This window comes from Microtus oregoni, unplaced genomic scaffold (assembly GCF_018167655.1).
Source record: "Microtus oregoni isolate MIOR12 unplaced genomic scaffold, Mior012 000016F_ref0000370, whole genome shotgun sequence".
NCBI lineage: Eukaryota > Metazoa > Chordata > Mammalia > Rodentia > Cricetidae > Microtus > Microtus oregoni.
Genome location: NW_024543075.1, coordinates 24,838,195 through 24,864,122, shown reverse-complemented (window position 1 = coordinate 24,864,122; position 25,928 = coordinate 24,838,195). Strand labels below are relative to the sequence as shown.

The 25,928-nt window shown below is 42.5% G+C and overlaps 1 protein-coding gene across 2 annotated transcripts in view; it reads right to left on the bottom strand.

Annotated features, from left to right (window-relative positions):
- Dnah3 (dynein axonemal heavy chain 3) overlaps window positions 1–25,928 on the bottom strand; it is a 162,606-nt gene that overhangs the window by 63,099 nt on the left and 73,579 nt on the right. For both annotated transcript variants that reach the window (XM_041666669.1, XM_041666670.1), the window contains exons 34-40: window positions 25,210–25,344; window positions 21,312–21,423; window positions 19,240–19,481; window positions 17,782–17,882; window positions 15,636–15,741; window positions 14,295–14,424; window positions 8,359–8,604 (exon numbers count right to left, since the gene is read on the bottom strand). In XM_041666669.1, coding sequence (XP_041522603.1) covers window positions 8,359–8,604; window positions 14,295–14,424; window positions 15,636–15,741; window positions 17,782–17,882; window positions 19,240–19,481; window positions 21,312–21,423; window positions 25,210–25,344 — 1,072 coding nt within the window. The remainder of the gene's footprint in view (window positions 1–8,358; window positions 8,605–14,294; window positions 14,425–15,635; window positions 15,742–17,781; window positions 17,883–19,239; window positions 19,482–21,311; window positions 21,424–25,209; window positions 25,345–25,928) is intronic.

Below are 25,928 nucleotides of genomic sequence, written 5' to 3'. Positions count from 1 at the left end.
TCTGAATCAAAGCTACTGGGTGGCTTACAACCATGGAGTATGTGAAGAAGTCAGTTGACAATGTGTTCTGGCAATTCTTGGGTGTTACACAGTTGAAAGGACAAAGAAAGAGGAGATGAGGTCATCAGAGTGCTCATGACATTCTAGAAGAAGTTACCTGGGAAGAGAGTGGAAACTCTTTATGTCCCTGGCCCTCTTGATGCAAAGAGGAAGGGAAGATGCCGTTGCAGAGTGGACCAAGAGTGGAGTCAAAGGCAACTCCTGACCCATGTCTGCAGACACAGAGAATACACAGACTCACCTTGAGGGCAGAGGAAAGCAGAAAATAATATATGGAAATGCAGTGTAAATGAAGAGTGGGGGCCAACCTGAGGGGTGCCTCCCTGAAATGTGTTCAGGATGTGGCCTAGCATCAGGAAATGGCTTAGCATCCTTAGCAAGCTGCAAAAGGCATCAGTTAGAAAAACAAAAACAAAACAGGAACAGAAAATCAGAAGGAGAAAATAAGCTGAGACGAGATGGAAAGGTGCAATCACAAGTGAGATGTCCAGTCTACCAGGAACAATGACAAGGGTGACAGGGATGCTCAGCAATTGATAACACTTGGTTCACACTATTATATGATACCTATATAAAACTATAACAGTTATGCTATGTATTATACTATATAGCATCACTATACTATAAAGTATCTTAAGTATTTAATATGCAATTACTCCTTTAATTCTTCCAGGAACACCACAGACATGCTCTATTATTGTTGTACATATTTTAGACTGTGGAAACAGAGAGAGGCTAAGGAATTTGCTTCAAGTACGCCAACTAGTAAGTGTGGGAGCCAGAATCCCATCCTCGGCTGTTTTATTCTGGGCTCTGCTTTTAATCGTTATGTTAAAAAATGGCAGGAAACAAACTATGCAAAGGTTTGATTAATATTATTCAAGGTGGACGGGAGGCTAATTGAAGTTGTGGGTGACTGATACTAAAATGAAAACCCACCACAAAAGGACAGAACAAAAACCAAGCAAATGTGATATAATAGATACAGAAGCCAGAAAATACAGCTTCCCTCGCTGACTAAACAGAAGCATCAAATTCCAGGCAGAACGAATAAAAAGAGACCTATGTCTAGACATAGTGTGTCAAAGCAAAAACAAAACACAACCTACAAGAGAACATTAAATAAAGAACACATGAACAACAAGCTACCACTATATATAAAATTCAGCCTCACTTCTAGCTAAAGAGAGAAGAAATTTTAATTACATTCTGTTTGCACATTTCAAATATGAATAGAATGACAAAACACACAAGGAAAAGTGGATAGTGCTAAGAAGAAACGGGTACATCCATATTATAATTGGAACCATTTGAGAGCCTCTATCAGTCACTAACAGCGAGAAAATGAGTCAGAGGTAGTTAAAATGAACACGGCCATCGTCAACCAACTGAATGTACATGATACTTATGCCTCACTTTATCTGAGAACAGCAGACGATGCATCCTTTTCAAACTTGCATGAAATGTTCACCAAGACAGGCCACATTCTTGGCTATAAAACATTTAACACATTTAAAATAATAGAAATTATACACTATATACTCCTGGAACACAGTAGAATTAGAATAGAAACCAGTAAGAGAACGATAGCTAGAAAATCTTGAAGTCCTTCAAGATTAGATGAAACTGACACACGGATCAAAAAAGTTCCAAGGGCTAAGGAGATGGCTCAGGGCTCAGAGGTTAAAACTCTGCTGCTGCCAAGCCAGCAATGATGGAGATCAGAGTTCGCATCCCATGTAATGCCAGGTTGGGCTTGGTGGCTTATCTGTAATCTCAGCACTCAGAAGGTGGAGGTGGGATTCCCACAGCAAGATGGCTAGACAGACTAACTATACTTACAAGCTCTGTGTGCAAGTGAGAGACTCTGCCCCCATAGATAAGGTGGAGACTAACCAAAGATAACCAACATCAACTGTGCATCTCCATACACACATATGCACAGGTATCCACAGACATGTGCACATGCATACACACAGACATATACTGCATACACATGAGGAAAACAGTATCAAGAGAAATTAAAAAATATTATGACCTAAACACAATTTAAAATAGGTTTCAATACCTATGGGATGTGGTGGAAGCAATCCATGAGATTTTTAGCAAAGAGAGAAATATCTAAAAATCATCAATGGAAATACATTTTAGAAAACTAGAAAAATAAGGGCAAACTTAATCCAAGATAAATAATGAAATTATAGCAGAAAAAAATTAAATTGGCAGCAGAAAATTACTTGAGAAAAATCCACAAAACCCAAAGCAGTTAATTGCTGCGGGACAATGGTCTGTACCCTGTCACTTGTATTTTAAATAAACGCTGATTGGCCAGTAGTCAGGCAGGATATATAGGCAGGGCAATGAGAATTCTGAGAAGAGGGGAGTTTCAGTCTGCGGTTTTCATCCAGACACAGAGGAAACAAGATGTGACTGCCTTGCCTCTACTTGAACTGCAGGACTGGGTGGGACAGAGGCCTTAGTCAACAGTTAATCTTTTTTTTCTTTTTAAATTGATTTTTATTGAGCTCTACATTTTTCTCTGCTCCCCTCCCTACCTCTTTCCCCCTTCAACCATCCCTCAAGGTCCCCATGCTCCCAATTTACTCAGGAGATCTTGTCTTTTTCTACTTTCTACTTCCTATGTAGATTATATCTATGTAAGTCTCTCTTAGTATCTGCACTGTTGTCTAAATTCTCTGGGATTGTGGTTTGTAGGCTGGCTTTCTTTGCTTTATGTTTAAAAACCACCTATGAGTGAGTACATGTGATAATTGTCTTTCTGTGTCTGGGTTACCTCACTCAAAATGATGTTTTCTAGCTCCATTCATTTTCCTGCAAAATTCAAGCTGCCGTTATTTTTTTCTGTTGTGTAGTACTCCATTGTGTAAATGTACCACATTTTTCTTTTCCATTCTTCGCTTGAGGGACATTTAGGTTGTTTCCAGGTTCTGGCTATGACAAACAATGCTGCTATGAACATAGTTGAGCACATGTCCTTGTGGCACGATTGAGCATCCTTTGGATATATAGTCAAAAAATGGTATTACTGGGTCTTAAGGAAGGTTGTTTCCTAGTTTTCTGAGAAATCACCACACTGATATCCAAAGGGACTGTACCAGCTTGCATTCCCGTCAGCAATGCAGAAATGTTTCCTTTACCCCACAGCCTCTCCAGCATAAGTTGTCATCAGGGAAAAGATCTTCACTAACCCCACACCAGACAGAGGTCCAATCTCTAAAATATACAAAGAACTCAAGAAATTGGTCACCAAAAGAACACATAATCCAATAAAAAAAAATGGAGTACAGACCTAAACACAGAACTCTCAACAGAGGAATCTAAAATGGCTGAAAGACCCTTAAGGAAATGTTCAACATCCTTCGTCATCAGAGAAATGCAAATCAAAACAACTCTGAGATTCCAATTTACACCTGTAAGAATGGCCAAAATCAAAAACAGTTAATCTTTGAAAAGGTTAATAAAACTAATACACTCTCAGACCAATTTTATCAAGAACAAAGGAAAAAGATAGATTGTTTATATCAGGAGTAAAAGAGAGGACATTGCTGCTAATTCCCTGGAGATTAAAAGGATAGTGAAGGGATGCATGAACAAGGGTATCCCATAAATTTGATACTTTAAATAAGATAGGCTTAATTCCTTGAGAGATAATCTATCAAAATTAACATAAAAAGAAATAGATAATTTGTATATGTCCTTATTCATTAACAACAACAACAACAAAAAAAAAAACCCAAATCTGAATCCACAGTTAATGCCTTCAAAACCAACCAAACAAAAAACAACACAATAGAAGGGTAACATGGGTTTATTGGTGATCTCTGTCAAAGATTTCAGAAATTATGTCAAATGTCCATCATCTCTTCTAGGAAACACACTTCTTTCTGTGAGGTCAACATCATCCAAACGCTAAAGCCAAAGATCTTACAAAGGATGACTATTTCTCATCCACATACATAGGCCCCAACAAAATTAGCGAATTGACCAAGTGGGACTGACTCTAAGCATGTACAGCTGGCTCAACATTTGGAAATTGACTGTAATTCATGCTATTAACATGCAAAAAAGGAAAAATCACGTGCCATATGATTTTCATAGAATTTGATAAATCCAACACAAAGCGAGATTAGAAAGCGAGGTTGAGCAAGCCAGAAGGAGCATGCTAGTAAACAGCCCTGCTCCACGGGCAGTGCATCAGCTCCTGCCTCCAGTTCCTGCCCTGCTTTTGAGGAAGAACTGTTATATGGAACTGTGAGGGAAATAAACTCTTTACTCTTCAAGTGGCTTTTGGTCATGATGCTTCATCACAGTAGTAGAAAAGTACCTGAGACAAATTGGTACCAGGAGAGTTGGGTTGTGCTGTGACAGACCTAAGCATGTTATTTTGGGGAGGATTGTGGAAAGACCTTGGAACTGTGGGCTAGAAAATCCATTGAGTATTGAGAGCTCAGAGGGCTGTTCTGTAGGAGCTTAGATAATAAGAATGTTGATGTTGAAGATGATGGAAGCCTGGGGAAGTTCCGGGGGAAGTTTAGAAACTGTCTCAGGGCCATTGTTATTTTTAATAACGAATCTGTGGTCTATGCTTAGCTGGGCTGCGGAATCAGCTGTGAGTAACAAGAGACCAGCAGCATGAAGTGAAACCTTTGCTCTGTTGGGACAATTGATTCTGGTTAGCTGGAGCTGAGGAATGAGCAATGATTTCTAGGAAGAGACCAGCACTGCTGAGGTGAAATCTTCTGGGAAGTGTTTGTTCAGGGTCAGTGCGTAGAAGCCATATTCTAGAGGTTGCCTAGGTTTTATCTTGAGCTGGCAGCCAAATTTGTTAATGTGTAAGAGACTTTCAGGTGGTATTCATTTTTACATGAAGGGGTCATTGGAGAGCATTTGAGGTTTGGCACCATGAAGGGGACCTAGAAGAGGCTACGGGTGAAAGTGCAGCCTAGTTGTAGTTACAGACCTCAGTATTTTGGAGATGGCAGTATTATGGGAAGGCCTCCAAGAATAGGAGCAGGCATGGAGTAGAGAGGCCCAAGCTGTGTGTACTATAGAGAGTAGAGGCAGGAGAGTGCCTTCGGAGGAGTCCAAAAGATTGTGTACTCACATTCACAGACATTGGGAGTTGTGTTATTTACACTGTTGGAATTTTTTTTATTTAGATTGATGCCCTGGTTATTCCCTATGCAATAAAACATTTAATTTTTTTTTATTTTACTGGGGTTCACAGTTGAAAGACTTTGAACTTTTGAAGATATTTTGGAGTTTTACTGAGACGTTGGATTTTAAAAGTGGCTTTGGATTTTTAAAGAGACTGAATTTTTAAAGAATTTGAATTTGCAAGACTGTGGGACTTTTTAAGTATGTAAAATGTCTTATAATGTTGACAGCGTGTGATCTTGGGGATAAACAAGAAATGAAAGGTTATGGCTTAATGGTGATGTGTTTATGTGTCAAGCTGATAAGGCATCAGTGTGCTGATTGGTTTTATGTCAACTTGACAACAGCTAGAGTCATCAGAACAGAGAGCCTCAACTGAGAAAATGCCTCTATAAGATCCAGTTGTAGGGCTTTTTCTTAATTAATGATTGATGGGAGAGAACCAGCCCACTGTGGTTGATGCCACCCCTGGGCTGGTGGTCCTGGATTATATAAAAAAGCAGATTGAGCAAGCCATAAGAATCAAGCCATTAAGCAGCACTCCTTCATGGCCCTTGCATTATCTCCTGCCTCCAGGTTCCTTCCCTATTGAGTTGCCTCCTGCCTTGGATTCCCTCAATGGACTGTTGTGGTTTGAAAGAAAATGACTCCCAAAGGGAGTGGTACTATTAGGAGGTGTGGCCTTGTTGGAGGAAGTGTGTCACTGTGGGGGCGGGCTTTGAGGTCACTTTCTCAAGATTTCCTCAGTGTGCCAGCCAGTCAACTTCCTGTTGTCTGCATGATGTAGCACTCTCAGCTCCAGCACCACATCTGCCTGCATGCTTCCATGCCATGATCAAAATGAACTGAACCTCTGAACCTGTGAGTGAGCCCCCCTCAAGTAAATGCTTTCTTTATATGAGTTGCTGTGGTCATGGTGCTTCTTCACAGTGATAGAGAACCCTAAGACAGAAGTTGGTACTGGGGATGGAGTACTGCTCTGATAGGCTGGACCATGTATTCGTTTGGAGGAATTTGGGCTTTGGTACTTGTGTTATGAAAGCAGTAGAATGTTTTGAGCACTCCTTAATGGGCCATAATAGCAGGATCATGGAAGACAGAGGTGCTAAAAGCTATTTGAATTGTTGGGGGGTTCAATAAAGAAATCTCAGAGAAGAATTTTAGTATGTTGCCTAGAGATTGTTCTTGTGATACTTTGATGAAGAGAATGGTTGCCTTTTGTCCTTGGCTGAAGAGTCTGCTTGAGGCTCATGTGAAGAATTTTGGATTAATTTCATTGGCGGAAGAAATCTCAAACAGCCTATTATAGACTCTGTCATGTGGATATTAGTGGTAACTCTAATGAAGATTTATAATGAAAAGTAGCAAGCTGAGCAGTGTAAATTATAAAAAGTACCTTCTGAGGAGAAAAAGAGAACCAGGAAGTGGAATGGAGAGAAAGCCTATATTCAAGAAGCTAAAAAAAATTAAGAAATGGAATAAAGCAAGTGGTGACCTCAGGGTAAGATCCCACACCACAAATTTTCAACTTGTAGAAAGGAATTAAAGAAAAGTTTAGAGCCAGGTGTGGTGGTGCATATCTTTAATCTTAGCACTGAGAAGGCAGAGACTGGCAGATATCTGAGTTTGAGGCCAGCCAGGTCTAAAGATCAAGTTCAAGGACACCCAAGCTTAGGCAGTAAAGGAAAATAGAAAGCTGGTGAAGATGTAATTCAACAAGGGAGCCATGTTCCAGTCCGAGTAAGCAGCTCCCCTTCTTGATTACAAGGGACTGAACCTTTGAAACTGTAAGCAAGCCTCCCTCAATTAAATGTTTTCTTTATACGAGTTGCCATGGTCATGGTGTCTCTTCACAGCCATAGTAAACCCTAACCAAGACAACTGTGATTCAGGATATGTAAACCAAATAAATCCTTTCTTCCCAAGTTGCTTTTGGTCATGGTGTTTCATTACGGCAGCAGAAAAGTAATAGGCACCCACTCATGATAAAACATCTCAGCAAATTAGGAATAGCTGGAACACACCCCAACCAAGCACAGATGCCGTGGTACTTTCTTGCCCAGTCCTGTGCAGACCACCAAGGAAGCAGGATGTGACCTGCCAGCTGAAAAAAGTACAGAGCCATATGACAAAAATAGATCAGAATAATGGGTTAATATAAGTTACAAGAGCTAATAAATAGCCTGAGCTAATGGTCCAATCAGCTTTATAACTTATAGAGATCTCTGTGTGATTTTCTTTGGGGCTAAACAGCTGTGGGGAACTGAGCGGGACAGAAACTGCAGGCCCTCATGTTACAGTACTTAAGACAAAGACTAGATATCTTCTTCCTAGGTTGGGGAGCTTTTCCTTTTAGGATTCTAAGATTCTCCTTCATCACTTCTATTCAAAGTCATTCTAGAAATTCTAGATAATGGAATGAGATAAAGAGCCAAAACATCAGGCAGGAAGAAATGAAGTCATATGACATGATAGAAGGATGACATGGAAATTCTTCTGGAACTCATTGGTAATATGTCAAGGCTTCAGGTACAAAGACAACTGCTTTCCTGTCTATCAGAAGTGAACATGTAGAATTTAAAATAAAAAACATAGGACTTTATCTGCTGAGCCATCTCACTAACCCCAAATCAAGTCACTATTAAGTAATTACCACTCTTTTAGTAAAGATTTATGTCAAAGAATATTTGTAGCTATTTTGAAGACAATAAAGCAAAAATTGTAAATCCTTCAATATATATCATAACACAAAGTTAAAAGAAGTACTAATGACGAGGTTGCTAAACAAGAAGCATGTGAATGTGTGGATCGGGGCTAGAAAACAGAAAAACCAAAATGGAGGTATTTCTTCCTTTTACTGGGTGGTGAAATGATGGATAATTTTCACAAAAATAAAACAATCGCATCCCAAACACCTTCCAAAATAAACTGTCATTGTGGTTTTAGAAAGTAATTAAATGTCCCATAAGGCTGTGTTTTAGGACCCCTCATGTCTTATGTGGGTCAGCTGTGAAGAAGCTCACTCCCTACTCCTTAGCTTTTGATAAACGCTTACATGGCCCACACATCAAGTTGCGTTTGAGTGACATGCTTTAAACTCATATAACAGGATGTAAATACCTCTTTCTGGAAAGATGTTGTTTTTGGTGAGTTTCACACTTTTGGGCCTTGGGTAACGATCATCTATGCCCATGATCAGGTTGCGGAAAAACAGATCAAATTTCTTTCTGCTCTCAGCATTGATGGTACCTGCCACTGTCCACACCAAAGAGAAGAGAAACAGTCCTTGCAGCCAGAGGAAGATTTGCTGACTTGACAGACCTTCAAAGAACTCGCTGTCTTCCTCTTCTACGTTCCTGATTTCATCTGAAAGTGAAAGAAAGGGAAGCTTAGGTCAAGAAGAATGCTCGGTGTGTAAGGGATGACCTGGTTGGTTCTGCCTCTGAGGGGCCTGGAAGGTGACTGATGGCTGAGCATCCATCCCACCCCGGATCCTTTACCACATACATGCATTCACACACATAGTGTCTACATACTCATTTAGGTGTGTATGTCTGTGTTCATGTGTGCTCAAATGTCTGAGGGTACAGGTGGAGGTCAGAGGTGATGCTCAGTGTCTGCCTCAATTGCTCTCTACTTGCTTTTTAGAGACGGGTCTCTCACTGAACCTGAAGCTTGCCAATTTGGCTAGACCAGCTGGCCAGTGGGCTCCAGGAATGCTCTTTCTCTACCTCCAAGTACTGGAATTGTAGGCCTTAGCTACCATGCTTAGCTTTTTACCTGGGTGCTGGGGATCTGAATTCAGGTCCTCATACATGCATAGCAAGAACTTCATAGACTGAGCTATATCCCTGGTATCTATATTTTTTCTTGTTGTTAAACATAAAGTTTGCCATATTAACCATTAAAGTGTACATTTCAGTAGTTTTCAGTGCATTCACATGGCAGCATTAATACTATTCATATCCAGTTCTCCTTTATCCAGAACTGGAGCTTGGTACTACTCACAAAAACTTGTCCTCCTCTTCCTCACTCCTTACATGACTGGCATCCTACTTTCTGTCTCCATGTGCGACTACCATAAACACATTATAGAAGTCAGTTGTTTTGTGACTGGTTTATTTCACTTAGCATAGTATCTTCAGGACTCACCAATTTTGTACTTGTCAATGATTCTTTAATTTATTTTTGTTAAATTATAATCTTATTTATTTTATTTTATGTGTAGAATAGACAATTTGTTTAAGAAAGGATGTGTTACATATGTGTTACAGAATAATTGTTTAACTGTTTAAAGATGTGTTAGATTTGTTTCACCTTGCCTCCCCAAGGCACCTGATTGGTCTAATAAAAAGCTGAAAAGGCCCATAGCTAGGCAGTAGAGGGATAAGTGGGGCTGGTGGGCAGAGAGGAAAAGTAGGAGGAGGAATCTGGGCTTCAGAAGAGAGAATAAGGGAGAAAGAGAAGGAGCCAGCCAACCAGGCAGCCAGACATGGAAGAAGCAGGAAAGTAGGAATATAAAATGAAAGAAAGGAAAAGTCCTGAGGCCAAACATAGATGAAGAGAAACAGATTAAAATAAATTATAGGAGCGAGTGGGACAAGACTAAACTAAGGCCAAGCATTCATAACTAATAACATGTCTCTGTGTCATGGTTTGGGGGCTGACAGTCCAAGAAAGCCTGTTACAGGGATGTTTTCCCTAGATGGCCTATGTGTACAGTACACATGTCTGGTGCCCTCGGAGGTCAGAAGAGGGTGTTAGATTCCCTGTAACTGAAGTTGTAGATGGTTGTGAACTGCTATGTGGATGCTGAAAGTGAACTCAGGTCTTCTGCAAGAGCAACAAGTACTCTTAACTGCTGACCCTTCTCTCCCACCCTATGATAGTTTGAATGTGATTGGTCCCTGTAAGCTCCTAGGGAGTGGCAGCATTAGGACGAGTGGCCTTATTAGAAGAAGTGTGTCACTGTGGGGGCCGGCTTTGAAGTCTCCTTTGCTCAAGCTATGCCCAGTGTCAGGCCACTTCCTGTTTCCTGCAGGTCAAGATGGTAGGACTCTCTGCTCCTTCTCCAGCACCATGTCTGCCTCCATGTCCCACCGTGATAATAGTGGACTAAATCTCTGAAAATGTAAGCTTTCCCCCATTAAATGTTTTACTTTGTGAGAGTTGCTGTGGTCATGGTGTCTCTTCACAACAAGAGAAACACTAAGACAAACCCCAATATTTACTATATCAAAGCAAATTATGTTTCATTGTGTGATTATACTGCCTTTTTATCCATTCATCTGTTGCTGGAGAGCTTGAATGAGGATGGGCATATAAATATCTGATCAAATCTCTGCTTTTCAGTTAATGTGAGTATATATGTAGAAGCTAGAATATTGATCACATATGGAGTCTATGTTTTTTTTCCCAAAGAAACCACCAAAATATTGTAATAGACAAGCTGCATCACTTAAGCGTCCCAGCAAGTCCTTATGTCCATAAGGGTTCTGATTTCTTCATCCTCCCAGATGCTTGTAGCTTATTTATTTTTATTTGCAGCCATCCTGCCAGGCATGAAAAGATATCTCCATCACTGTGGCTTTGATTTACATGTCCCCAGTGGTTAGAGATGACAAACCTTTTCATGTAATTCCTGGCCATGTGGAACTTCTTGGAGAAATGTCCATTCAAGTCCTTTATGTTTGTACTGTTTGTATTTTTGTGCTGAATGAATGTTAGTGATTTTTTTGTAGTGTTTCTTTCTATATCCTCTGTGTTAATTCTTTGTATGTGCATGTGTGTGTTCCTGTGGCTGTGACTGCACTTATATGTTCTGGTGTTTATGCACATACGTGATGGAGGTCAACCATGGCTGACCTTCCTCAGGTGCTACCCACATTGTGTTTTTGAAACAAGGTCTCTTATTGGTCTGGGCTTGCTGATGCGGCTGGCCTGGCCCATCAGGGCCCCTGTATTCAGTGTCTCTGCCCCTCCAGCACTGAGGTTACAAACTTGTGCCGCTATGCCCTTCTTTTCCACATCACTTCTGAAGACTGAACTCAGCTCTTCTTGTTTATATGGCAAATAGTTTACTGATTGGGGCAGCTCCCCTGTCCTTGATACTAATTCTTCTATGATTTTTTAATTTTGGAGTTAGAGTCTTACCATAATTCCATATGTAGACCATGCTGGGCTTGGACTTGCAGAATCAGACTGCCTCTGCCTCCAAGGGCTGGAATTAGAGTCATGAGCTACTATGCCTGGCACCTGATATTAATTTTTTATTAGGCATATAATTTGAAAACAAATTTTATTTTGTGTGGCTTGATCTCTTACTGTTGGTAATACATTTTGATGCAGACGGATTTTAAATTTTAATGACATACAATGTGTTTATTCTTTCTATTTATGTCTTTGATGCTATATCCAAGAATTCATTGCAAAGTCAAGAGCTTTTGCCTTGTGTTTTTTTCTTAAAAATTCATAATAGGTTTATTTTCTGTTTAGGTCTTTCATCCATTTTGAGTTGATTTTTGTTTTTATTAGGTAATGATCCACTTCAGTTTTTTTTTTGTTTTTTGTTTTGAGACAGGGTCTCTCTACATAGTCCTGGCTATCCTAGAACTCACTAAGTAAACCTGAATGACCTCAAACAAAGACAAAGATCTGCTACCTCTGCCTTCTGAGTGCTAAAATTAAGGACATGTGCCAACACTCCTGGCTTAATTTTTTTAAAAAATTATTTTGATATTATTTGTGCGTGGATGTGTGTGAGAGTGGATGTTTGTACATGAGTACAGATGCCCATGGAGGCAATAAGAGGGCTTTGGATTCCCTGGGGTTGGAGTTATAAACAGATGTAAGCCTCTTGACATGGGTGCTGGACCCTGAACTTGTGAGTCCTCCACAGGAACAGCACATGGCAAGTACTCTTAACCACTATGCCATTTTTTCAACCCTGCCGACTTCATTCTTTTGCAGTGAGAATCTAGTTTACATGGTACTGTTTACTAAAAAATTGTCCTTCCCCATGGATGGTCTTAACGCATATAAGTCAAAATGATTTGGCCATTTATGGAAGGATTTGTTTCCGTGCTTTGTATTTCTCTGCGGGCCCTTTGGTAGTCTTTATGCCAGTACAATACCATTTGGATGACGATAGCTTTTAATAATATTTAAAGTCAGGGGGAGCAAGTTCTCTGACTTTGGCTCTTCTTCAAGATTGGTTTGGAAGTATGGGGTGGAGGCTATGTGTCTATAATTCCAGCACTCCAGAGGATCAGGCAGGATGATCATGAATTCAAAGCCAGTTCTGATACACACACACACACACACACACACGTACATATGGATGTATATCTTATTACTTATGACATATAGACATATGTGCATGTGCAAACACACACACAAAAACCTCCCCTTCCATGACCTTAACTCAAAACACAGGATCTAAATTTAATTATGAGAAAATAACTGTTCAGTATCAAGAGGCAAAGTTGCCAAGGACAAGAAAAGACAGAAAATGTCCCAGATGGGCGCAAACTGTGGGCATATGTCAATTAAATGTAGTGTGGTACTGATGTATCCAGCAGCACAGCACCAATGCCTGTGCTCATTCTAACAACAATACTTTGGTCTCTTACTGGCCTGGAAGTTGCTAATTTTGCTAGTCTGGTTGGCCATAGGGTAGCTGAGGAGGTCCGGGGACAACCTCAGTCCTCACCTTCTACCTCGACACAGGGTTTCTTGTTGCTCACCCCGTATGCTAGCCTAGCCGGCACACACGCATCCGTAGATTCTCCCATCGGTGCAAGACCACTGGGATTACAGGTGGGCTACCCGTCTAGCTTCACGTGGGTCCTAGAGATTTGAACTCGGGTCTCCATATTTATGCAACAAGCACTTTTTACCCACTGGGCCATCTCTCGAGTACCCAGAGCATAATTTATAAAAGTCAAACATTATTTATAAAGTTCCTTGCTCCACTGTCAGCTATGCTATCTTTTTAGTTTACACTTACATTTTTTTGGGGGGAAAAATAAGCTGAGAAAATATGTTTAGTAGCAGAAGCTGTGAAGAAACTCTGTCTGAGTTTGAGTTATCTCATCTCCTGAAAGAGCAGTGGCATCTGGTGAGAATTCTCCAAATGCACGCGTCTTCTGTCATCAGCAGTGGATGTCAGTGAAGCCTAACTTATGTGACAACAGTTATGGAAACATGCGATTGTACCTCAGAGGTACATGATCGCAGAACCATTGTCTCCTGGAGAAGGTTCCTGGTTTTGAAACTGGTATGGCTAGCTCTCTTCTAAGGTATTTGTATTGGGAATTTTTTGTATCTGTAAATTTTCTTTCTTTATGTGAATATGTGTGCTTGTGTGCATGTTCCTTTGTGTGCGAGTGCGTGTGTGTGTGTTTGTGTGTGTGTGCTTGTGAATAGAGGTCAGAGGTTAACCTTGGGTGTTGTTCCTCAGGTGCTACCCACTTTGATTTTTGAGGTAGGGCTCTCATTGGCCTAGAAGTTGCTGATTTTGCTAGTCTGGCTGGCCAGTGAGACCCGAGGATCCAGCTGTCTAAACCTTTCCAGTGCTGGGATTACACGTGACCACACCACACCTTTTTATGTAGTTTCTGGGGATCAAACTGAGATCTGCACACTATTGTGGTAAGCAATTATTGAGTAAGCATTCACTGAGCTATCTTCCCAGACCCCATAACTTTTCTTAACAAAAGAAAAATTCTCTATTTTTTCAAGTAGTTTTTTTTTTTTCAGAGATATATTCGAATCTGTCGTTAAAATCCCCATGTGGAGGAGGGGCTTCTCTGTGTGGATGAGGAAGCTTAGGTGGGAAAAGGGAGGAAGAGATAAACACTGTGTGATCACAAATCAACAAGACAAAACACAAGGTTCTTCCCATAAGTTCTGCTATCTACAGCTGAAAGTGCATTCATTCTTGATAAACATCTGGTCCCACCTTAACTCAAGAGGAAGAAAAAAGGGATGAGGGTAAAAGCAGGAGCCAAGACATAGCCAGCCCCATGTGGACTCAGAATCACGGGGACACTTACCAAACAGAGAGGAGTAGAGCCGCATCATGGAGAAGGCAAGGTGGATGGGAGACGTTTGCACCACAAACTTGCCGTGGAGGCGATTAAAGTCCAGGCAGGGCTGGATAAGCCACGTGAACATGTCCTCCACCTGAGAGGAGAACAGTACAAGAGACTGTGGAGACAAGGAGCTTGGCCCACCTTGGAGGCTGGAGACGCTGGTGCAATTGCTGGCTGCTTGTGAGTGCTGTTTCAAAATGTACATCCTTCAGATTTGGTGTTTTGCTCTTTTCCTAGCTACGGGATGCTCTCCCGGGATGCAAGGCTGCAGCAGTGAGTGATGGCTCCTAGACTATCATGTGACCACCTGGGCAAGCAGCTCATCCTTTACAGTGCACTGTGGAGCTAACCTATGATGTTTGGTACTTAGATTAAGTGTATTTTAAGTTATGGTATTTTCAATGTGCAGTGAGTTTGCCGAGTTTACCCCACCTTAAATGGAAGAGCATCTGCATTCATTTAGTGAGCAAATGTTACTGAGCGTCTACTGGTTGCATTGTGGTAAATAGTGCTGGGGATAAATAATAGGGAAGACAGACCCAGCCCCTGCTAGGAGGAGGAGAGACAGACAGTAATAAACAAAGAACCAAATATATTACAGGTCATGGAGAAACCTCAGCAGGAAACGAAAGTGTTAAGTGGCGAATAACAGGAAGGGCTTAAGATAGTTCAGGGAAGGCTTCTTAGAGGAGGGAACTTTCTCTTTTTCTTCCTGTGGCAGTGGTAATTGAACTCAGGAGATCACACATGCTAGGCAAGCACTTGGTCATTGACCTACATGCCCAGCAAGAAGACGATATAATGAAACCCGGATGACAAAGGCCTGGACCAGGCAAGATGTCTGCATGAGGAGTGAAGGCTCGGTTTCCTGGGAATGGAAACAAGACAAGATGGCCCAGGAATGAGGCAGGACTGGAGAGGTAACTGCCAGGCTGCACAGGGTGGTGGTGGGGGAAGCACGGCAGGACATGGTTCTTCTAAGATGTTGTCTCTAGAACTGTAGCCATAGGCATTTCTGCTAGTGGGATGGTAGAGGAAAACTCGACACCGTGGTCACCCTCAAAAACATGCCTTGGATCTGGCAGTCTCCTCCGGGAAGAAGGTGGAGCAGGAATTAAAAATAGACCATCCCATCCCATCCCCACCACATGAGAAAGAAAGTGAAAACTGGCAGGGAAGAATATAAAGGGACTGGCAGGAAAGGAGGATGATGAAGGTGGAGCTAGGCCTACAGGTCCATGAGATGAGGAGGGAATCCGGGGTGGAAGGAAAGTGAAGGAAGGGCGTGTCCCAGACTCTTACCAGTTCCTCGTGCTCCTTAGTGAGGCTGGAGGGCAAAGTGTCCATGTATGAGTCCTTCAAGGGCTTCCAGCCCAGCTGGTGGGCCTCCATGTAGATCATCCCACACCTGACGGCACAGACAACTGGGTGTGGTGTCTGCCTGCTCATCACTAACACTGACTGACATAAGACATCAGTACACTCATGCAGTATTCTAGGCTTTATTGGCTTTGACGGTAAGCCTCATCCAGTCTCGTGGCTCTCATCTTATTTGCCCTAGGCTAACCCCCTTTCCCACAGGAAGACTAGAGTGTCATCAATCTTGGCTTCTTTCCTTTTCAGCCATGCTGAAGGTGCACATCTGTGCACACACATGCACACATGTACATGCGGTTTTAATCTGTATGTCCCCCACAGCATCATATTTTGAATGTTGTTCCCCAGCTGGTGATAATATCTGAAGGACATGGGTCACTAGGATGGAGCCTTGAAGGTTCTAGCCCGGCTCTGGTTCCTGCCTTACTCTTCTTCCATGATGTGAACGCCCCACCATTCCCTTGCGGCCATGAAAGGCTAAAACCCTAGTAAACTGTGAGCCAAGATGACCACTCCTTCCTCTTCTTCCCCCTCTCCATTTTGTTTAAAGATTTGCTTTTGTTTTTATTTATGTGTATGTGTGTATGCCACATGTGTGCAGGATCCAAAGAGGCCAGGAGAGTAGGTTGTGTCCCCTGGATACAGGCAGTTGTGAGCCTCCTGACATGGGTACGGGGAACTGAACTCAGGTCATCTGGAAGAGGAGCAAGCACTCGTAACCACTGAGTCCAACACTCCAGTCCGGCCCTTCTTTTTTAAGCTGTTTTCTCCCCCACCTCCTTTTTCTCCTCCTCCTGTTCAATTTCACTTTATTTAATTTTCCTCTCATGTCCTTATGTTGTTTCTGTCAGGTCTTTTGGTGATAGTGTTGATACAATTCCATACATACACACTCATGTGTGAGCATGCACACACACAATGCACAGTGTTTTGTTCTTAAACCATTTAACAGGGGTACTATATTACTGTCCATTTTTGGTTTCCTTTCAAAATTTGTTTATCTACTGTTGCATGTGTGTATATGATGTGTGGGGCACACATGCCACTGGGAACATGTGGAGATCAGAGGGCAGCTCTGTGGGGTCAGTTTTCTCCTTCAACCTTTATATGGGTTCGGGGAATCAACTCAGACCACCAGGTATGGGTAGCAAATGCTTTACGTACATGCTGAGCCATCTGATTGGTCTGCAGAGTCCTTTTATATTTAGTGTTCCCAAGAATTTATTCTTTCTAAGATTTTTAATCTTTAAGCTAGTTATTAAGATTAGTTTGCATAGGTGCATGTCAACACAGCTCATTTATTTTGTGATATACATATAAATATTGTAATTTCAGACATGCCCTATTAGTTTATTCCTCTTTGACGGACATTTGACAGGTCTCCTATTGCTCGTCTATGAAAGCTTCCTGGGGGCATACACTCAGAGGACATGTGCCGCCTAGTGAACAAGGCCAGGCTGTTCCACCTTCCTGGGGTCCTCTCTGCATTGTCACATGTGGGCTCACACAGGTACACACACACACACACACACACACACACACACACGTGTAGTCCTGCTCAAAGAACCATGTGACTCAAAATGAGACAAGCAAAGTGTATTACTAGTTCCCCACGTGTGAAGTAGGGGTGAGAACTGTCATCAGCGGGTGGTGGTGATTACCATGGACATAGTGCCCAGCGTCTCAGCCCTTCCTTTTCCTACCTTGAACTATAGCTGGGGTTCTGTGCTCAGCCAACGATCTCAAAGCCTAGCTTTGATGCCTTGTGCAAGGATGGGAAGAAGAGGGGAGGAGAAGGGAGGGAGTGGAAGGTCAGGGAAGGGAATCCATGGGAAGGATTTCCTGGGTTCTAGGCAAATCAAAGTTCAACTTCAGGAAATATTCAAACTCTGTCAGAATTCTGGCTTGATAATCGACCCCACTATCCACGTATGCCTAGGACCAATAATATAACAGGCTAAATGAACAACACATTGTATAGGTGATCACACCTGTGGACTTTTAGCCCTCTCCCTCCCGCTTAGGGTGAGTGGCCCCCCACTTCCACCCGGGTGCCAGCGCACTAGCTCACCTGCTCACGGTGGCGGGGGAGGCCTGCTCCAAGTCTGCTGGCTCAAAGATCAGACTCATCTTGGGGCTCATCTGTATGATCTCGCCACTCATTAAACACAGCTGAAAGTGCAGTGGGGGTGTGGGGGTGCACAGGGTTAGATGCGCCACTCAGTTAACAGAGCTGAAGGGTGGGGGGCAGGGGGCAGGCTTAAATCCCATCTGCAAATGAAGGGTCGCAGTGGAGACAAAGTTGACTCAATGGACCCTACACAGAGGTGTTGAGAACCCATTATGTGCCGGGCATCATTCTAAGTGTTAGGACAAAGCAGACAATCATCTCTGTTCTCCTGGGTTGATGAGCAATACACAGAGTGGTGAAAGCCCACTGGTGAAACGCGGAGCAGATGGGTTGGGGAGTGCTGGCGTGGTCCAACACTTGTGATTCTAGGGAAGGAGGACATGTCAAATTGCGCCTGAGGTAAAAATGAGGTGTTAAGAGTGCTTACGAAGTGCCGTGGTCTCTTTGTATTTAAGATAGGATTGTTATTATTTTACATTTTACCTAGAGACGGATCATTTTACATTGCCCGTGATGGCTTTGAACTCACTCTTTAGCCCACACAGACTGGTGATCCTTCTGTCTCAGCCTCCCAGAGTAGTTGGGATCAGTACCATTAGGCCCAACTGAACATGGAATTTGCCTGCTTATCTTTGCCTGCATATCCTCAGCCTGTTGTGTTTGCTCAGGTCTCTGACAAACCACTGTTTTTGAACCTCCCACATGGTCTAGCCTATGGCTGGGATGGCAAGAATTACTCCATAAATCCCTCTTAGGTCAGAAGGAGAAACCGCTAGAGGGTCTTGACACTAGACACTTCCCTGGAGAAGTGACGGGTGAGCCTCAGAACATCCACTCGGGGCAGAACTTGGCAACACGGACCCGAGTGAAACATTTAAATCATAAGATAAAACCCGAGCCCTGGTCGCTTAGGGAAGAACAAATGGCCGTCATTCCCACGGTCCATTCAATTTTGTGGTTAAAAACGTCTGTGTGTTCCTCAGCCCATGGCACTGTATATGTCACCGGAGAGGTCACAGCTGTGGTAGAACTGACCTCCCACCAGCTTACGTCATCTCTAAGTAACAAGACAGACTCACATCTGGGACTGCAGCTTGACTAATTGTTTGGAATCTCCATGACTGGAGATTTCCATACTATTTCTTTGTGGTGTTGGGGGTTGAACCCAGGTCTGTGAGGTAAGTGCTCTGTCACTGAGCTACACCCCCCAAGCCTTTCTATTTCTACTGTAAATCCCAAAAAGCTTACTGACTACCAGCAAAATTAATGAATTAATGACTATTATTATTTTGGGGGGCATTTATGCTAGGGCAACAAATCCATGACTTTATACAGTTTTGATTATTCATGAAAGAGTTCCTACTCCACCCACGAACAAGCAATGGGCTTGGTAGCTACCTTTTTGTTGTCATCCAGGACAGTGTTCATATTTTCGATCCAAACAGCATCCACTGGTCCATCAAATATAATCCATTTGCGGTCATCAGTCATGGAAGATGCTTGTTCCCGGAAAGCGTTGGCTAGGACACCGTCCGTCCACTCATGGCTCACTGGGTCAAAACATCCATACAGCTGCCCCATTGTGATGGCCTTGGGGTTGATGATTTTGAACTCCACAGCAAACTCGTCCATCTGGTTGGCTGAGTGAGAAAGCCCAACCCATTACAAAGGCTTTGGTAAGACCAGATAGTAAACAAAAGACCACCAGCTTGGTGAATATACAGTCCAAGGAGAGTCTATAGAACAATGCTTAGTCCTTATAAAGACTGGGCTATCTAAACAGATCTTATATTTTGGGTTATCAGAACCATTCATTTGCAACCATATTTTTCTTCTGTGTTTTATTTTAAACTGGGCAAATGTCAGATTCATGACTGAAGAAACCTGGCTTGACTGAGAAGAACTCAAACATTCAAGGAAAAACAAGAATATTCCACCACCTTTCCTGTGTGCCTGTGTCACAGACATCCTGGGCTCTGGCCTGGGATGATGAAACCCTGACAGCTGAAATGATTCTGGGAACCGTCACTTCTCCATCCAAAGGACTAAAGCCCTGCAATCCTCTCAACTGCTCATAACTGACGTTTGTCCCTGAGAAGTAAACACTACTGTTATCAGGAGCCACGTGGCTGGCAGATGGCATAGCCCATTTATTTAGGGACAGAAAATGGCATTTTTATATGATTTTTTTAATTTAAAAATTATTTATTTTTGCTGTGGCAAAAGGTATTACGTAAGACATTCCTTCATTCCCACTGTGGAGCATGCAGTTCTGTGGCGTTTGGTCCAGGACTTTCTCATTGTACGGAATCTTTCACGTAAGGAAAAGTTGGAGTCCACAGGCCAATAAAGAACCAATGACAATGATGTAGGCTCTTAATTTCTTTTCTGTTTTAAAAATGTTTTTATCATTTATTATTTATTTATTTGTGTGTGTGTGTGCATGTGTGTGTTTGTGTGTGCATGCACATGGGTGCAAGGGTCCATGGAAGCCAGAAGAGGGCATCACATCCCTTAAAACTGGAGCCACAAGAGGTTTGTTTGAGACATGTGTGTTAGCAGCCTATCTTAGGCCCTCTGGGAAAGCAACAAACACTCTTAACCTCTGAGCCATCTCTCCAGCTGTTTAGATTCATTCAAATGCCAAAACTAGCACTGTACTTAAATTTGAAATGCCCAAGTTAGTTATTTTGATTATCAATAACTATTAAATGAGATATCAGGTCAATCCTCAAAGCAAAAGCTCCAAAATTCAGTAATAACATCATTAAAGTTTATTAGAGAACAGTTTAACTTAGGTGGGGTGGTACATACCTACAATCTCAGCACTTGGAAGACTGAGGCGGGAGGATCATGAGTTTTAAGACCAGCCTATAATAGTGAGATCCAGTCTTATAACATCAAATAAAAACTTAAAGCCCTCAAATAAATAATAAGGAAAAGAAAGCATTTCTGTTTTGAGACAGGGTCTGTTTTGTAGATCTGACTATCCTGGAACTCACAGAGATCTGCTGCCTCTGCCTCTTGAGTGCTGGGATTAGAGGCGTGTGCCACCATGCCTGGCAAGAAAACATTTTAAAATGGAACCTCGGTCCTCTGGGAGTGCGACAATCACTCTTAACCACCGAGTCACTTCTCCAATCCCAAAGAAAACATTTTTAGTTCAAGTTCTTGAATAAATGTGCAGCATAGGCATGCTTTTTAATTATATGTTTGCATTTCCACAGAAATAAACAAACAAATGGAAGAAAAGAAACCCACATTGCTTATTTGGTGATACAACATAGTTTCTGTTTGTTAAGTTGGTACCATGTGTTTACCTACATCAGTGGTTTTCAACTCTCATTCTGCTTTTAACTTATATATCAACACCCAAGCTGGCAAAGCCCATGGCCTAGCATTGTGTCCCCAGAGTCAGACAGCTATACAGAAGTCCTGACCCTCCTGGAAGCCAAGGGTGCAAGCTTTACCTGCATATAAATCGCCCAGAGCTGCAGCCAGAACTTTATACGCCGATGTTTTGCCGCCCATAGGATCTCCAACAATCATGTAGCCGTGTCTTACCAGCATCATCTCGTAGATCTGTAAGTCATGCAGGGAGTCAATCCTGGTACACTTCCCTGTACTACAACCCAGAGGCCAATGAGGGCGGAGAGCAGATCCTCACGGTCATTAACTCTTCTGAGCTGCAGCTCTTTTAGTGGTTTATTGCTTAAATATGTCTTAGTTAAATAAAGGTTCTAGATTGTCTACTAAAATAGGAAGTACTATTTGCTCTTCACCTATCTATATGCTAATTATCACATGACGGCTCAGATAGTCTCACTGAATGCCTCCAACCCCTGGCGGAAGGGGAGAACCAGGTTCTGAAAATTGTCCTCTGACTTCAACACCGGCATGCCTACACTCACACTAATAATAAGTCAAATAAAAAGATTTACAGTTTTAAATTACATTAAATATTTATACACTTTTTGGAGTATACGATAACCATTTGATGTATCTACAGAATGTGCATTGACCAAATCAGGGTGATTACATCCCTATCTCCCAAGACATGGATTCGCTAGAATTAGAAAGTAGATAGACGGTGGCCACTAGGGGGAGGATGGGGGGCGAGGTTAGATTACTGACACCCAAAAAATTAGGTTGCTAGAATTAGCTGCAGCGTTATTTATAGTGGAACAGGGCGACTATGGCTCACAAAACTTTCTTATATATTTAATAATTATTAGATAGAACATTTGCCTTTAAAGAGGAAAAAAATGGGGATCATTTTAGCAACCTGCATTTTCTTTTGCAAATTTCCCTTCAGAAGGTTTGCGTACTGTTCTAGCCTCACTGGAGGGCTCAGCTGATGGAGAGTATTTTCTGAGCCGGGCTCCAGCAGGTCGATAGCACTCCAGGTGAACCAGCCCCTCCTCTTAAGTACTACAGCGGTTTGGATGTCCTCTGCAGACTATGGTATTTGAACACCGGGTGCCCCGCTGGTGAAGCTGATTGGGGGAGGATTTTGTGTGGCCTTACTGGAGGAAGTATGTCGCTGGAGGTGACTTTGGGAGTTTAAAGACCAGTGCCATTTTCTAGTTCATTCTCCCTGCTTAGTACCCGTGATTGACACATAAGGTCGTCGTGTCTTTATCCTGCTGCCTGCTGCCACAACTCCTGCCGTGATGAGCTCTCATCGCTCTGGGACTCTTAAACCCAAATCAGCTCCTTCTTCTGCCAGTGGCTTTATTGCAGAGACAGAAAAGTGATGAATTCGATGGCCGGCAGCAGTGGTCATAGAAGCTCAGGCTTTACGTTTCCTGATCATTCCTTTCTGCCCGTCACAAGGAGCTCGTCCGTTTGAACTACAAACACTCCAGTCACTTTTATTTATGTGCAAAGATTTCCCTTTTAGACAGTGAGTCCATCAGAGAAAAGACACACAGGAAGCTTTTTATGTGGAAGCTCAAGTTCTCATTATTTTTCACCTTGGGGGTGAGCAGTAAAGAGAATCAAAGAAGGCAATGATAATGGGGAGGTAGAGGAAGAGAAAAATATACGTCAGCAAATCTTTGCTGAGCACCTACTGTATGCCAGGCATGGCTCTAGGTGCTGTGGACAGAGAAAGAACAAAACAAAAAGTTCCTAACCATCAAGAAAGCTTTATGCCCAAGTAGATCTGAGAGACATTTAAGTGAGTAGGGTCAAAACCAGAACGGAAGGCATTAATGACTCAGTAGCCCTTGCCTTTCTGAAAATGGCTATTCAGATATCAAGATACAAAAAGACAGGTAACTCTAGATACCTTGTTTTTGAAGATAATCAGCACTAAACTATGTAAAATTCCACCCATGTATCTGCAAAATGCTTTGGAATACATTAAAAGCAAGATGATGGATGGATGGATGGATGGATGGAAGGATGGATGGATGGATGGATGGATGGATGAGTGGGTATATGGTTGAATAGGTGTATGGCTGGGTGGATGGATGGATAGATGTATGAATGGATATACAGTTGAAGGGATGGATAAGCCTGTGGATGATAGTGTGGGTGGCTGGATGAGTGAGTATATGGTTGGATGGACGGACAGGTGGAGGGTTAGGTCGATGGATGCATGAGTGGATATATGTATGGTTGCCTAGATGGATGACTGCGTGGATGTAAGGATGCGTAGACAACATGCTTGGGTAAATGGCTGGTCAATGATGGATGAGAAAGTAATAAAATGTTATAAAATGTTCATTGTAAAATCTGGGCGGATGGGGTAAGATTATTAATAATTTTTCATTTTTTTGAAGTTCAAAATATTTCATAATAAAATATTGAAAGTGAAAGCCTAGGTCTAGGAAAAGGCTAGTCCACCTATAAAATACAAAACTAAATTCAGATTCAATATCATATTAAATGAAATATTTTTAAAAATGAGCTCAACTGGTGGTATACTGGGGAGAAACATTAATGTTACAAGAAGGCAGTGTGATCTCCGAGTCTGGACAGCTGGGTCCTACTTTGACCTTTGCTTCAGTTAACATCACGACTTGAACAACGGCGAAGCTGATAAGGAGCAGGCACAGATAGAGTTCTAGGCTCTGTCCAGTGCTTTGCCCGCACACTCTCTCAAAAGTCACTCTATACGGAAATTGCTTCTCCTTCCGTTTTACAGGTGAGAAAACTGAGGCCCAAAGAAGTGAGATAATTTGCCTCAGATCCCTCAGGGGTGAGATTTTAACCTGGGTCTACATTAATACCAAATTCAGTTCCTCTATGGACCTCAGGGCTCATGCGTGGTCTAGACTAGATGGTATTTGTGGTCTCTGTGACTCTGGTCCATGAATCAGCAAAGGAAGTGTTTGGGCTGTATTTCACTGAATTTATTATTACAAGTTATAAGTCAGTTTTATAGAGAGAGTGGTCCCAGAAGGGAACACCAGGACTAGCATGAAGCTTCATGAAGGCTCCACAGGTCAGGCTTGAGGAGAGTCTGTGTCGCATCCAGTCTGTGGCCTACTGATAATACAGTCCTAGCTGATGTGACAGGGTGGGGCTGACTTCATCTCTAGTTGGTTGTGGTCTAGGCTTCCATATGGTCATGTGACATAATCAGAGCCATCCAGATGTTGAGACTTTGGTGTGTGCATTTGTAGATGTGTGTGGACACGTATATGGAGGCCAGAGACTGAAATTGTGTCTTCTATTGTTCTCCACTATTTTGGGGTGTCCTTGGGAACCGGGAGCTCCCTTATTCAGATAGACAGCTGCCAGCGGTTCCAAGGTCCACCCATCTCTACCAGCTCCCCACCACTGCTGACGCTACAGATTTTGCTGCCGGATCTGTCTTCCACACGGGTGCTGAGGAACAGAACTCTGGTCCTTAGATTGTGAAGAAGCCCTTCACCCGCAGAATCACCTCCCCAGCCCCAGCACTGAACATTTATGGAGCCACTTGGAGAGGGTAGGGCGAGTAAATCCCATTTCAGAGGCTAAGGCAGTTTGAGTTGGAATTGTGAGTCCGGAGTAACAAAAAAAATTCAGTGTTCCCACAGGCATTTCCTCAAGAAGATGGCCATGGGAAAAGTGTTGGCATTTGTTTTATGTTGTTTTGTTGTTTTTATTGCTTTGAGATAGAGACAGGCTCACTATTGTAGCCCAGGCTGTTCACCTAGGAATTAAACATGCATACCTTCACACGCCTAGGTAAAATGCTGGGTTGTAACAAAAGGCTAAAGGTATGACAGACTGTCGTGTGGGTCTTTGAGCTCTCCTTCTATTCAGGCCTTTATGGCGGCTGTTGGTCCATCTCACATCTGCCCTAGGTCTTTCCCAGTCCTGACTCCAGTGGACCGTAGGTACAGTCCCACTTGGGCACACGGAACCAACCTGGATGATCTTCCCAATAAACCAAGGCACTGGCTGAAGTTTCATCTTTTTGATGTTGTTGTTCAGGGCTTCCAGGAAAACTTCATAGTCTGGCTTTGGAAGAACAACTCCAGGAAACAGATCTGAGATAATTCCCTGTCAAATAAGAATTCAAGAGAAAGGGGTGGGGGGTAGAGATAGGTGAGCTCACCCTTTCCTCAAAGGAGATCTACAAACTGGAGAAATGCTAGAGAATTTGCAAAGCTTGTTTCTTCCTGGACTGAAAATGCCATCTATGAGTCATGATTTCCCGATTTTAGAAACCAGAGAAGATTTACTGGTCCATAGGGCTATTTTCTAGTCGTGCCATAGACTAACAAGATGGGCTCGTAGCCTGATAAGAGGCCTTACATGAGTTATAAAAGAAACCTATTCCATTAGAAAAAAGCCATGACCCAGATCCAAAGCAAACTGTGAAAAGATTTCTATTGAAATTTGTAACTAAATAGGGAATTTTTGCTTTTTTTTTTCTATTATTAACACATAGAGGGCTGGACAAAAGGGGCGATAGGATGGGGGAGAAGTCTCGGGCACTAAGTGCTTCCCAAGCAAGCATTCAGGCCTGGTTTGGATCCTGAACACCCCTCTAAATAGCTGGGTGTGGTGATGTGCCAGTAATTTCAACTCTAAGTTGGCAGAGGTTGGTGGGGCCTTGGAACTTGCTAGCCAGACAAGCTAGC